The sequence below is a fragment of the Oncorhynchus keta genome, chromosome 30 (genome assembly GCF_023373465.1).
Source record: "Oncorhynchus keta strain PuntledgeMale-10-30-2019 chromosome 30, Oket_V2, whole genome shotgun sequence".
NCBI lineage: Eukaryota > Metazoa > Chordata > Actinopteri > Salmoniformes > Salmonidae > Oncorhynchus > Oncorhynchus keta.
Window position 1 is genome coordinate 11,340,434 of NC_068450.1, and position 15,256 is coordinate 11,355,689.

Sequence of the window (15,256 nt, forward strand, 5' to 3'; positions counted from 1 at the left end):
ACCTGAACACCTTTCAGTATCCTTCAGGAGAGCTGTGCCTGAACACCTGTCAGTATCCTTCAGGGGAGCTGTGCCTGAACCTGAACACCTGTCAGTATCCTTCAGGAGAGCTGAGCCTGAACACCTGTCAGTATTCTTCAGGGGAGCTGTGCCTGAGCCTGAACACCTGTCAGTATCCTTCAGGGGAGCTGAGCCTGAACACCTGTCAGTATCTTTCAGTGGAGCTGAGCCTGAACACCTGTCAGTATCCTTCAGGGGAGCTGAGCCTGAACACCTGTCAGTATCCTTCAGGGGAGCTGAGCCTGAACACTTGTCAGTATCCTTCAGGGGAGCTGAGCCTGAACCTGAACACCTGTCAGTATCCTTCAGGGGAGCTGAGCCTGAACACCTGTCAGTATCCTTCAGGGAAGCTGTGCCGGAGCCTGAACACCTGTCAGTATCATTCAGTGGAGCTGAGCCTGAACACCTGTCAGTATCCTTCAGGGGAGCTGAGCCTGAACCTGAACACCTGTCAGTATCCTTCAGGGGAGCTGAGCCTGAACACCTGTCAGTATCCTTCAGGGAAGCTGTGCCGGAGCCTGAACACCTGTCAGTATCATTCAGTGGAGCTGAGCCTGAACACCTGTCAGTATCCTTCAGGGGAGCTGTGCCTGAACCTGAACACCTGTCAGTATCCTTCAGGGGAGCTGTGTCTGAACACCTGTCAGTATCCTTCAGGGGAGCTGTGTCTGAACCTGAACACCTGTCAGTATCCTTCAGGGGAGCTGAGCCTGAACCTGAACACCTGTCAGTATCCTTCAGGGGAGCTGTGCCTGAACCTGAACACCTGTCAGTATCCTTCAGGGGAGCTGTGTCTGAACACCTGTCAGTATCCTTCAGGGGAGCTGAGCCTGAACACCTGTCAGTATCCTTCAGGGGAGCTGTGCCTGAACACTTGTCAGTATCCTTCAGGGGAGCTGAGCCTGAACCTGAACACCTGTCAGTATCCTTCAGGGGAGCTGAGCCTGAACACCTGTCAGTATTCTTCAGGGGAGCTGTGCCTGAGCCTGAACACCTGTCAGTATCCTTCAGGGGAGCTGAGCCTGAACACCTGTCAGTATCATTCAGTGGAGCTGAGCCTGAACACCTGTCAGTATCCTTCAGGGGAGCTGAGCCTGAACACCTGTCAGTATCCTTCAGGGGAGCTGAGCCTGAACACCTGTCAGTATTCTTCAGGGGAGCTGTGCTTGAACCTGAACACCTATCAGTATCCTTCAGGGGAGCTGTGCCTGAACCTGAACACCTGTCAGTATCCTTCAGGAGAGCTACCAGGTGCTGTTCAACTCTTATGATGTCCAACGCTTCAGATGCTAACAAATCAGTGTCCAAAAATGTTTTCCAGCAACAGTATATTCCTGCAGGACAGTAAGTATAAGAGCAGCTCCTAATACAAGAACAAATCCATTTCAAACGTTACCTTGCTGTCCAGTTTCTTCATGGTGACCAGATCCAGTGATTTGAGAGAGTGTCCGGTTGGGGAGATGAAGTAGAGACAGATATGGATCCTGGTGTCGTGGTAGTCGAACAGGGAACGTTTGATCTTCATCTCCTCCTGCAGGTAAGTCTCAAACTGGGTGTCGATGTAGTCCACTATGGGTTTGAAGCTGCAGGGCACAGAGAGACCAGGATTTGGGCTTTGGCAATAGGGTCAGTTTCAATTACACGTGAATGGAGTATGTCAGAAAAGCAGGAATTCCTGATTTAAATTGGGAACAATCACATCCCTGAGAAAGGTTCAGATGCAGGGCCTGAAAACACATGTATTTTTATTGAACCTTTAACTAGGCAAGTCATTTAAGAACAGATAAATGATTTACTCTCAAGCTCCTTAAAAGTATTTTCACCAGAAAATAAATATCCTAGACAGTTTTCCCTGCTATTCAAGAAACAAATAGTAGAGTATCTGGGTTACAAACCGTAGCAATAATACCATCCCAAAAATGCACTCTTTCCCACTCCCCTGTTGTTGGACCATTCCAGTTCCCTTTCAGATTGCATTAGTTCTACCAATCATCCTCTCCCTTCTCCTGTCTTCCCATTCATTGTTGCACAAAGACCCGAAGCCTTCATTTATGCCAATCCTTTCCACTGTATGTGTGTTGGCTGGAGGGCCACTAGTTCAGAGGGCCTGAGGAGGCTGAATCTCCAGTGTAGGTCTTCTTATATCTACAGCCTGTCTTAACTTCCCAGCTTCAACGACTGACTGAAGTGTTATTTAATGACTGAGCCCAACCTGAACCCCAACCTTGGACGGAACCCTAACCTTGGCCTGAACCCTAACCCCAACCTTGGACGGAACCCTAACCCTAACCTTGGCCTGAACCCTAACCCTAACCTTGGCCGGAACCCTAACCCCAACCTAACCCTAACCCTAACCTTGAACCCTAACCCTAACCTTGGCCGGAACCCTAACCCCAACCTTGGCGTGAACCCTAACCCTAACCTTGGCCTGAACCCTAACCCTAACCTTGGCCTGAACCCTAACCCCAACCTTGGCCTGAACCCTAACCCCAACCTTGGCCTGAACCCTAACCCCAACCTTGGCCTGAACCCTAACACCAACCTTGGCCTGAACCCTAACCCTAACTCTAACCTTGGCCTGAACCCTAACCTTGGCCTGAACCCTAACCTTGGCCTGAACCCTAACCCCAACCTTGGCCTGAACCCTAACCCTAACCTTGGTTTGAACCCTAACCTTGGCTTGAACCCTAACCCCAACCTTGGCTTGAAACCTAATCCCAACCTTGGCTTGAACCCTAACCCCAACCTTGGCCTGAACCCTAACCTTGGCTTGAACCCTAACCCCAACCTTGGCCTGAACCCTAACCCTAACCTTGGCTTGAACCCTAACCCTGGCCTGAACCCTAACCCCGGCCTGAACCCTACCCCAACCTTGGCCGGAACCCTAACCCCAACCCCCAACCCCCAGCCTGAACCCCTAACTCCGGCCTTGGCCTGAACCCCCTAACTCCGGCCTTGGCCTGAACCCCTAAACCCCAGCCTGAACCCCTAACTCCGGCCTTGGCCTGAACCCCTAACCCCCAGCCTGAACCCCTAACTCCGACCTGAACCCCTAATCCCCAGCCTGAACCCCTAACTCCGGCCTGAACCCCTAACCCCCAGCCTGAACCCCTAACTCCGGCCTGAACCCCTAACCCCCAGCCTGAACCCCTAACCCCGGCCTGAACCCCTAACTCCGGCCTTGGCCTGAACCCCTAACCCCCAGCCTGAACCCCTAACTCCGGCCTTGGCCTGAACCCCTAACTCCGGCCTTGGCCTGAACCCCCTAACCCCCAGCCTGAACAGTCCTGATGCTATCTCTCCCTACAGTACCTACACAAATCCATGAGCTAAACATCTCAACCAGAAGTCAGGCAAGGTTACTCATCACGTGAGTGTGGTTCACCAAACCACCTCCTATCCGCCTCGCTAACGAAGCACCCAGCTGTTCCTGCAGTATCACCTCTCCTCCTTGTTGATCTGGTCTCCGAACCCCACGGTGTCGACTACAGTCAGTTTGAGCTGAACGTTGCTCTCCTTCAGGTCGTAGGTCCTGGGCCGCAGGTACACACCGTTCTGGTAGTGGCTGGCCTCTTCGGCCTCAAACAGTGTGTTGAACAGCGTGTTCATCAACGTCGACTTCCCTATCCCTGTCTCACCTGAGGTTGGAGAGACAAAAAACTCAAAGTTGAAAGTAAGTAGAAATGAAAAAAAGATTAACATTTTAAAAAGATGTGAAAGAAGTGAAACGTGTTAAGATCTTGAGGTAATGCTGAACACAGATGTAACATACCGACACACAGGATGTTGAAGCAGAATCCCTGTGTGACTGATTTACTGACCAACTGGTCTGGAAGACTGTCAAACCCGACATGGCCGCCCAGCTCCAGGCTACGCTTCTCTTCATTCTGCGGAGAGACAATCACATGTTATAAATGTGTACAAATAAAAAAAACAATACTTTTAAAATATTATAATGTCTCCTGAGTGGCACAGCAGTCTAAGACACTGCATCTCAATGCAAGAGGCGTCACTACAGTCCCTGGTTCCAATACAGGCTGTATCACATCCGGACGTGATTGGGAGTCCCATAGGGTGGCGCAAAATTGGCCCAGCATCGTCCGGGTTTGGCCAGTGTAGGCCCTCATTGTAAATAATCATTTGTTTTTAGCCGACTTGCCTAGTTAAATAAAGGTTAAATAAGAGGAGTGATAAACATTGTTTATACTCAAGACCACATACTCCTCCCCAGTTAAGAGCATTTTAGTAAATGATGTTAACCTCCTAAACAAAATGACTGGATACCTGACCTGTAAAGGGTCTCTCTGACTAACCGTTAGGACTATAACCCCTCGGCAAAGACATGCCGCTGAGATACAAGGTCAGAAAGCACTGCCAGGCATGTCAAAACAGGGAGGAACATCAGGTTCTGCAAATCAATCCGTTTCATTTCATACAGTCTTTGTACGTGTGACGGTTTATATGCAGAAACACCTGGGATTGGTTTTCCTTTTTATGCAATAGAATCACTTTATTTTACAATGTGTCTTTTAGGATGTGTCTGAATGCCTGACTAATTAAAAAATACATAAAAATAAATCATATTTAACCTTCATTTAACTAGGCAAGTCAGTTAAGAACAAATTATTATTTACAATGACAGAGGATTGGGTTAACTGCCCTATTCAGGGGCAGAACGACAGATTTTTGACCTTGTCAACCAGGGGATTCGATCCAGCAACCTTTCAGCCCAACGCTCTAACCACTAGGCTACCTGCCACCCCCTAATGCTAGGATGAAAGCCTGACTGTAATGCTAGATTATATTTAACCCAGGATGAAAGCCTGACTAATGCTAGGTTATATTTAACCCAGGATGAAAGCCTGACTGTAATGCTAGATTATATTTAACCCAGGATGAAAGCCTGACTAATGCTAGGTTATATTTAACCCAGGATGAAAGCCTGACTAATGCTAGATTATATTTAACCCAGGATGAAAGCCTGACTGTAATGCTAGGTTATATTTAACCCAGGATGAAAGCCTGACTGTAATGCTAGATTATATTTAACCCAGGATGAAAGCCTGACTGTAATGCTAGATTATATTTAACCCAGGATGAAAGCCTGACTGTAATGCTAGGTTATATTTAACCCAGGATGAAAGCCTGACTGTAATGCTAGGTTATATTTAACCCAGGATGAAAGCCTGACTGTAATGCTAGATTATATTTAACCCAGGATGAAAGCCTGACTGTAATGCTAGGTTATATTTAACCCAGGATGAAAGCCTGACTGTAATGCTAGATTATATTTAACCCAGGATGAAAGCCTGACTGTAATGCTAGGTTATATTTAACCCAGGATGAAAGCCTGACTGTAATGCTAGGTTATATTTAACTGAAAGCTGACTAATGCTAGGTTATATTTAACCCAGGATGAAAGCCTGACTGTAATGCTAGATTATATTTAACCCAGGATGAAAGCCTGACTGTAATGCTAGGTTATATTTAACCCAGGATGAAAGCCTGAATGCTGTATATTTAACCCAGGATGAAAGCCTGACTGTAATGTTATATTTAACCCAGGATGAAAGCCTGACTGTAATGCTAGGTTATATTTAACCCAGGATGAAAGCCTGACTGTAATGCTAGGTTATATTTAACCCAGGATGAAAATGCCTGACTGTGTAATGCTAGGTTATATTTAACCCAGGATGAAAGCCTGACTGTAATGCTAGGTTATATTTAACCCAGGATGAAAGCCTGACTGTAATGCTAGATTATATTTAACCCAGGATGAAAGCCTGACTGTAATGCTAGGTTATATTTAACCCAGGATGAAAGCCTGACTGTAATGCTAGGTTATATTTAACCCAGGATGAAAGCCTGACTGTAATGCTAGATTATATTTAACCCAGGATGAAAGCCTGACTGTAATGCTAGATTATATTTAACCCAGGATGAAAGCCTGACTGTAATGCTAGGTTATATTTAACCCAGGATGAAAGCCTGACTGTAATGCTAGGTTATATTTAACCCAGGATGAAAGCCTGACTGTAATGCTAGATTATATTTAACCCAGGATGAAAGCCTGACTAATGCTAGATTATATTTAACCCAGGATGAAAGCCTGACTGTAATGCTAGGTTATATTTAACCCAGGATGAAAGCCTGACTGTAATGCTAGGTTATATTTAACCCAGGATGAAAGCCTGACTGTAATGCTAGATTATATTTAACCCAGGATGAAAGCCTGACTGTAATGCTAGATTATATTTAACCCAGGATGAAAGCCTGACTAATGCTAGGTTATATTTAACCCAGGATGAAAGCCTGACTGTAATGCTAGGTTATATTTAACCCAGGATGAAAGCCTGACTAATGCTAGATTATATTTAACCCAGGATGAAAGCCTGACTGTAATGCTAGATTATATTTAACCCAGGATGAAAGCCTGACTGTAATGCTAGGTTATATTTAACCCAGGATGAAAGCCTGACTGTAATGCTAGGTTATATTTAACCCAGGATGAAAGCCTGACTGTAATGCTAGATTATATTTAACCCAGGATGAAAGCCTGACTGTAATGCTAGATTATATTTAACCCAGGATGAAAGCCTGACTGTAATGCTAGGTTATATTTAACCCAGGATGAAAGCCTGACTGTAATGCTAGATTATATTTAACCCAGGATGAAAGCCTGACTAATGCTAGGTTATATTTAACCCAGGATGAAAGCCTGACTGTAATGCTAGGTTATATTTAACCCAGGATGAAAGCCTGACTGTAATGCTAGGTTATATTTAACCCAGGATGAAAGCCTGACTGTAATGCTAGATTATATTTAACCCAGGATGAAAGCCTGACTAATGCTAGGTTATATTTAACCCAGGATGAAAGCCTGACTGTAATGCTAGGTTATATTTAACCCAGGATGAAAGCCTGACTGTAATGCTAGGTTATATTTAACCCAGGATGAAAGCCTGACTGTAATGCTAGATTATATTTAACCCAGGATGAAAGCCTGACTAATGCTAGGTTATATTTAACCCAGGACATTAGCATGTAATCCATGTTCCCATAACCAGATACTGAACCATGGCTGTCTTCAGAGTCAACATCCCAAATGGCACCCTATTCCCTACGTGGTGCACTTCTTCTAACAAGAACCCTATGGGCCCTGGTCAAAAGTAGTGCACTACATAGGGAACAGGGTGCAATGTGAGACAGACCCTGTGCCATCTTCAGAAGCATGTTGTTATTCACAGCACAGAGGGCTGGGCCCAGCATGTTGTTATTCACAGCACAGAGGGCTGGGCCCAGCATGTTGTTATTCACAGCACAGAGGGCTGGGCCCAGCATGTTGTTATTCACAGCACAGAGGGCTGGGACCAGCATGTTGTTATTCACAGCACAGAGGGCTGGGACCAGCATGTTGTTATTCACAGCACAGAGGGCTGGACCCAGCATGTTGTTATTCACAGCACAGAGGGCTGGGACCGGCATGTTGTTATTCACAGCACAGAGGGCTGGGACCAGCATGTTGTTATTCACAGCATAGAGGGCTGGGACCAGCATGTTGTTATTCACAGCACAGAGGGCTGGGACCAGCATGTTGTTATTCACAGCACAGAGGGCTGGACCCAGCATGTTGTTATTCACAGCACAGAGGGCTGGACCCAGCATGTTGTTATTCACAGCACAGAGGGCTGGGACCAGCATGTTGTTATTCACAGCATAGAGGGCTGGGACCAGCATGTTGTTATTCACAGCATAGAGGGCTGGGACCAGCATGTTGTTATTCACAGCATAGAGGGCTGGGACCAGCATGTTGTTATTCACAGCATAGAGGGCTGGGACCAGCATGTTGTTATTCACAGCATAGAGGGCTGGGACCAGCATGTTGTTATTCACAGCACAGAGGGCTGGGACCAGCATGTTGTTATTCACAGCATAGAGGGCTGGGACCAGCATGTTGTTATTCACAGCACAGAGGGCTGGGCCCAGCATGTTGTTATTCACAGCATAGAGGGCTGGGACCAGCATGTTGTTATTCACAGCATAGAGGGCTGGGACCAGCATGTTGTTATTCACAGCATAGAGGGCTGGACCCAGCATGTTGTTATTCACAGCATAGAGGGCTGGGACCAGCATGTTGTTATTCACAGCACAGAGGGCTGGGCCCAGCATGTTGTTATTCACAGCACAGAGGGCTGGGACCAGCATGTTGTTATTCACAGCATAGAGGGCTGGGACCAGCATGTTGTTATTCACAGCATAGAGGGCTGGGACCAGCATGTTGTTATTCACAGCATAGAGGGCTGGGACCAGCATGTTGTTATTCACAGCATAGAGGGCTGGGACCAGCATGTTGTTATTCACAGCACAGAGGGCTGGGACCGGCATGTTGTTATTCACAGCACAGAGGGCTGGGCCCAGCATGTTGTTATTCACAGCATAGAGGGCTGGGACCAGCATGTTGTTATTCACAGCATAGAGGGCTGGGACCAGCATGTTGTTATTCACAGCACAGAGGGCTGGGCCCAGCATGTTGTTATTCACAGCATAGAGGGCTGGGACCAGCATGTTGTTATTCACAGCATAGAGGGCTGGGACCAGCATGTTGTTATTCACAGCATAGAGGGCTGGACCCAGCATGTTGTTATTCACAGCATAGAGGGCTGGGACCAGCATGTTGTTATTCACAGCACAGAGGGCTGGGCCCAGCATGTTGTTATTCACAGCACAGAGGGCTGGGACCAGCATGTTGTTATTCACAGCATAGAGGGCTGGGACCAGCATGTTGTTATTCACAGCATAGAGGGCTGGGACCAGCATGTTGTTATTCACAGCACAGAGGGCTGGGCCCAGCATGTTGTTATTCACAGCATAGAGGGCTGGGACCAGCATGTTGTTATTCACAGCATAGAGGGCTGGGACCAGCATGTTGTTATTCACAGCACAGAGGGCTGGGCCCAGCATGTTGTTATTCACAGCACAGAGGGCTGGGCCCAGCATGTTGTTATTCACAGCACAGAGGGCTGGGACCAGCATGTTGTTATTCACAGCACAGAGGGCTGGACCCAGCATGTTGTTATTCACAGCACAGAGGGCTGGGACCGGCATGTTGTTATTCACAGCACAGAGGGCTGGGCCCAGCATGTTGTTATTCACAGCACAGAGGGCTGGGACCAGCATGTTGTTATTCACAGCACAGAGGGCTGGACCCAGCATGTTGTTATTCACAGCACAGAGGGCTGGACATGAGGACAAGGATGAGCTCAACGCAACAGTCATCTGTACCACTGGCCCAGTGCTCCACACACACACAAAGATCCTTCTGTGTAGCTGTTATTTCACACGGTGAGGAGATCCATGTCTCCTGGCCTTAACAAAACACAATCTGTCATCCGCTTCACATCCATGTGCCCTAGTGTGTGTGCGCGGTGCAAACTGAATTGCAGGGATGAATTGAATCACTAACTCAATAACTATGAGGTCAGAATGACAGTTGGCTACCGTTATGAACAAACACGGAAAGGATATCATATGCTGACAGACACACACGTCCTCAGTGTGTGTTCCTATAGTGTTGAACTGAGGATTAGCGCAGTTCCCTTATGGAGAGACAAGTGGCTGCTAATTACCTACTTATTAGGTTATCCCCAGGTTACCTTCAATTCACAACAACTCAAACTAACTAGCCTCTTAGCTAGGGTTGCACTGAAACGTCAACTCTCCCTCCTTACATTGCAGCGATGTAGTTACTGTGTATCAACCCTATTTCCTCCACAAAACATGCAATATCTGCGCGGCTACAATAAACAAGTTCCACAACTGTTACAATGTTTCACTGACAGTGGAAAGTGATACATATGTGGACCGAATTGATACAATGTAGCATTGCGAGGCTATTGGATTAATATCTGAGTGACAGCACAGTGAGGTGTCGAGATTTAGATTTTTTTACAGTAATATCAGAGTGCAACGACTAAAATGACTCAGTTGCATACCTAGCATCAATTAACATTGTATAAGTAACCTAGAATAGGATTGAAATAATTATGCGTCAATAGTAGGCTACCGTTCTCCAAATGCTATCTAGCCTACGGGAAAGAAATCACTGCTCTCCCCGTGTTAATGATACCCGACATTAGCTGCTGCATACGCGCCTAATCAGCTCCTACTTAATACCTCCATATAGCAGTAGACACACTAACGTAGGCTATGCATAATGCACGAGGCTGTTTATTCACGACTTGTGTGAAGCGCAGCAAATCTCTAGGCTACTTACAGCGAAGATGTCTATGTCCGTGCCGGCCATCGTGAAGAAGAGAAGCGTGGGGAGTAGAATTGATGAGGAGCTGTCTTCATCGGGACCTGGTGGGGTTGACAGTGGAGCAGCTCAATTCATTCAATATGGCTACTTTGTGGCAACACCCCCTATATGCTGAAATGGAATTAGTTAAAGCCTCACATGCAGTAAGACTGTTGCTCTGTACATAATGGAGCCTCTAATGCTCTGATTTGGTACTGTAGAGGGGAGACAAATGACCCGCTTTAGTTTCCATGAGAACAGGTTTAAGAACGGAGAAACACAGACAGACCCTCTGCGCGGTGTTGGTCTGGTCCGGATGATAAACTGTAAATACAGAAGTTGGAGAACAATAATGCCAATAGTCAATGCCCAGAAAAAAATATGCTCCACCCGTTATACATCAAGCATGCATTATGACTTTGTTACAACAAGGCTAATAACAGGTGTTTTATGAACTGGAACAATAACAAAAACTATTCTGCTAAAGAAAACCAAGGTGGAAAACTAGACTGGACTACGATAATATGGAATAGATCCGCTCTCTCTAAACTGGGAGAAGAAAAGTGGAAGAAGAAAAGAAGAAAAGCTCAACGGTCTGACACCCTTGGCGTGCACTGCAAAGATATTCTAATTTCCCATTAAACATATTTTGGCTTGGCACCGGAAACAGCAGGTAGTGGTGGTGGGGGACCCTCGACGCATCATCATAGAAGACGACCGACGGGACAGTCGGTGAGCGGAGAGTTTCAGAACAATAAGTTAACATTTTCCTGCTATCTGGGAAGAGGTGAACAATGAAAAATCTGTATTTGACTATATAAACTATTTAGACTTATTTGTTGGAGCACGGTGGAGCAAAGTGAATCATTCGGATTTGCTGAATACTTTTAAATCTCAGATGAATTGCAGTGATCCTGTGGAAAAGAAGCACAATAGAGATATATTCAAGACAATTATCCACATCGTGTTCGTCAAACAGATCGATGATGTCGAGTTTGTCGTTGTAAAGGAAAGGTTTCACGACTTTGTGAAAGGAGGAATGGATTTAACCACTGGTGGTGAAAGTGTCCGGGGCGTTTGGACGAGGAATATTTGCCGTGACATTTCCAAATCTGGTAAAATACTGAACTCTGACAATTGAAGCACAATTCATATTGGAAATAGCTTTTAAGATCATTTAAAACGTATGCCTCTGCATATAAATGAATTAGGATGATGCCCCAATGCGCTGCAGGTTATGGGGGTGCCATTAGGTCACGTAAGCCTATCAAACATTCTTATCAAGAACCCCCCACAATCAAGATACTGAATGTTTCAGCTGATCAAGGGATCAGAAAACTGGAAAAACTACTGACCCTGTGTTTGCTATAGTGGCAGTGAAATCGGGAGCCACCACAGACAAGAACCAGTACTGGGATAAAGTGTCTACGAGACTGTGAGAGATTCCAAGCACGTTGGCACAGATCTCCCACTCCTCTACCACCAGAGGCAGCAATGACTCCTAAACACCCTGGCAGAGTGAGCTCAGAGTGGGGTACAGTCACCTACACCTCCCCTGGGCCTTACATTAGACATCCAGAGCTAGGAGAGACACCACAAACATCAAATCAAATGTATTTATATAGCCACCTGGTCATCAGATGATATCTCAAAGTGCTGTACAGAAACCCAGCCTAAAACCCCAAACAGCAAGCAATGCAGGTGTAGAAGCACAAACATCTGTCTCTCCACAGCTGAGGAGAACCCCAAACAAGGGGATGATGTCAAGGATGTCAATAAGTACTCCGAGTCTCAGTCTCCACAGCTGAAGAGAATCCCAAACAAGCTCCTGAAACAGGGCGACGGACACCACCAATGATCTCACCAAGGTTACCAATAAGGATGCCAATAAGGTTATCAATAAGGATGCCAATAAGAATGCCAATAAGGTTACCAATAAGGATGCCAATAAGGTTACCAATAAGGATGCCAATAAGGTTACCAATAAGGATGCCAATAAGGTTACCAATAAGGATGCCAATAAGGTTACCAATAAGGATGCCAATAAGGTTACCAATAAGGATGCCAATAACTGGTTAAAAGGTTGAATAAGGATGCCAATAAGGTTACCAATAAGGATGCCAATAACCAGTTAAAGCCAATAAGGATGCCAATAAGGATGCCAATATGGTTACCAATAAGGATGCCAATAAGCTCAGAGTTACCAATAAGGATGCCAATAGAGCTAGTTACATCAATAAGGATTTAATAAGGTTACCAATAAGAATGCCAATAAGGTTACCAATAACCCAGCCTAAAACCCCAAACAGCAAGCCAATAAGGATGCAAACAATAAGGTTACCAAACAAGGGGGATGCCAATAAGGTTACCAATAAGGATGCCAATAAGGTTACCAATAAGGATGCCAATAAGGTTACCAATAAGGTTACCAATAAGGATGCCAATAAGGATGCCAATAAGGTTACCAATAAGGATGCCAATAAGGTTACCAATAAGGATGCCAATAAGGATGCCAATAAGGTTACCAATAAGGATGCCAATAAGGATGCCAATAAGGTTACCAATAAGGATGCCAATAAGGATGCCAATAAGGTTACCAATAAGGATGCCAATAAGGTTACCAATAAGGATGCCAATAAGGATGCCAATAAGGATGCCAATAAGGTTACCAATAAGGATGCCAATAAGGTTACCAATAAGGATGCCAATAAGGTTACCAATAAGGTTACCAATAAGGATGCCAATAAGGTTACCAATAAGGATGCCAATAAGGTTACCAATAAGGATGCCAATAAGTACTCTGATCAATCTATTCCTTTGGAAGCTGTAGGTCATGATTGGCTGGTGAAGTCTGCTGCCGGTCTCTGGAGACATCTCTACAGTCTGCTGTTACAGGATCCGCCGCTGACCGAGAAGAAAGATTTCATCTCGGGTTTCACTGCCCTCCACTGGGCGGCAATACAGACATGGTCCGCAACATCCTGGACATCTCCAAGAAGAGAGGCACGGAGGTAGATGTCAACAGAAGACCACAGGCAGGTTTTTTTTCTCTTTACCTTTATTTAACTAGGCAAGTCAGTTAAGAACAAATTCTTATTTTCAATGACGGCCTAGGAACAGTGGGTTAACTGCCTGTTCGGGGGCAGAACGACAGATTTGTACCTAGTCAGCTCGGGGGTGTGAACTTGCAACCTTCCGGTTACTAGTCCAACGCTCTAACTACTAGGCTACCCTGCCGACACCCTCTCACCAGCAAGGTTACAGGTCTACACGTCGCTGTCGAGTCATAACCTTGCTGGCGAGAGACTATGGAGTGAATACACTGAGCAGACTGATGGGACAAAGGAGGAGACAAACACCACGCTGTTGAAGACACAGAGGATAACAGAAAGGATGGGCTGATAATGTTTTGCAGCTTTTTGGCATATCAGCTGTTTACTCATTTAAGTCAGCTCCCTCAGTTGCTGAAATTGCCATAGAAAGCCTTGACCAAAATGACGATGACCCACTCTTTCTGTGAGCCAGCACAGCCTGTGTGTGTGTGTGGAGGGGGGTCTGAAAAAACAACAATGAACCTGAATTAGGGCCAGACTAGTTACCATAATGTTCTCATGTTGCCATTGACAGTGTTATCTATTGTCTCTTTTTGGTCCATTTAGATTGTTAATGTAGATTATATACAAAAAATGATGGTTAAAAATGTTCATGTTTTACTGTGACTTGTTGTAGGCTCCTAAGTGGACCATAAGGTTAAAAACCAAACCAAATTTAGAAAACTAAACTAAAAAACTAAAAATAATTAAATAATAAACTAAAAAACTAAGTAGCTCCGCCAGAGTATCTCTTTCGGGTCACTTTTGTAGGTCCCAAGCCCGGATAAAGGAGGAGGGTTGTAATTGTGACATAAAAAAAAACAAAGAATCTACAGAAGAAAGTTCATTTGTATTTCTAAACATATTTAGGGTGTTTTTTTAACTCACTTTTGTCTCTCCCACGACGTTATTCCTCTCTCCTACAGCGTCCATGACAATTACATCCACTTGGCCCGATTATGCAAATTAAGTGATGACGTAATTTAGTGATTTCTAGCTACTTTTAGGACAGCCAATAGCTACTTTCCTTTACTGAGGAGTTGGCACTGATTTAGGGGCTTCATAGCAAAGGGGATGAATACATATACAAGCTTTCCGTTTTTTCCCCCCTATTTTACCAATTTTGTGTAGGTCCATTACATGAAATCCATATAAAAATACATTTAAATTACTGGTTGTAATGCAACAAAATAGGAAAAAACACCAAGGGGGATGAATACTTTTGCAAGGCACTGTACTTGGATCACCTCATCCTTGTAAAACAGAAAACCTCTGGGATGAAATAAATAAAAATCAATCTTTACAGTGTAAAAATGTTTACATGTAATCAGCACAATGTTAAACTTTAACGTACTTTTATAACAGCTTTCTACCCCATAAACTCATATGGCACTATATGCATGCATGCATGCATGCATGCATGCATGTGTGTGTGTGTGTGTGTGTGTGTGTGTGTGTGTGTGTGTGTGTGTGTGTGTGTGTGTGTGTGTGTGTGTATGTATGTATGTATGTATGTGTGTATGTGTGTGGCCACGCACGCCTCCAACTCAATCATCAAGTTTGCGGACGACACAACAGTGGTAGGCTTGATTACCAACAACGACGAGACGGCCTACAGGGAGGAGGTGAGGGCCCTCGGAGTGTGGTGTCAGGAAAATAACCTCACACTCAACGTCAACAAAACTAAGGAGATGATTGTGGACTTCAGGAAACAGCAGAGGGAACACCCCCCTATCCACATCGATGGAACAGTAGTGGAGAGGGTAGCAAGTTTTAAGTTCCTCGGCATACACATCACAGACAAACT

At 45.3% G+C, this 15,256-nt stretch overlaps 1 protein-coding gene across 4 annotated transcripts in view; it reads right to left on the reverse strand.

Moving 5' to 3' along the window:
• The window catches only part of LOC118363225 (septin-8-A-like), a 36,878-nt gene that overhangs the window by 20,209 nt on the left and 1,413 nt on the right, over positions 1-15,256 (reverse strand). For 2 of the 4 annotated variants that reach the window (XM_052487554.1, XM_052487557.1), the window contains exons 1-4: positions 10,334-10,500; positions 3,833-3,947; positions 3,503-3,698; positions 1,457-1,643 (exon numbers count right to left, since the gene is read on the reverse strand). In XM_052487554.1, coding sequence (XP_052343514.1) covers positions 1,457-1,643; positions 3,503-3,698; positions 3,833-3,947; positions 10,334-10,363 — 528 coding nt within the window. In that variant the 5' untranslated portion in view covers positions 10,364-10,500. The other 2 variants (XM_052487555.1, XM_052487556.1) reach the window with 2 other exon arrangements.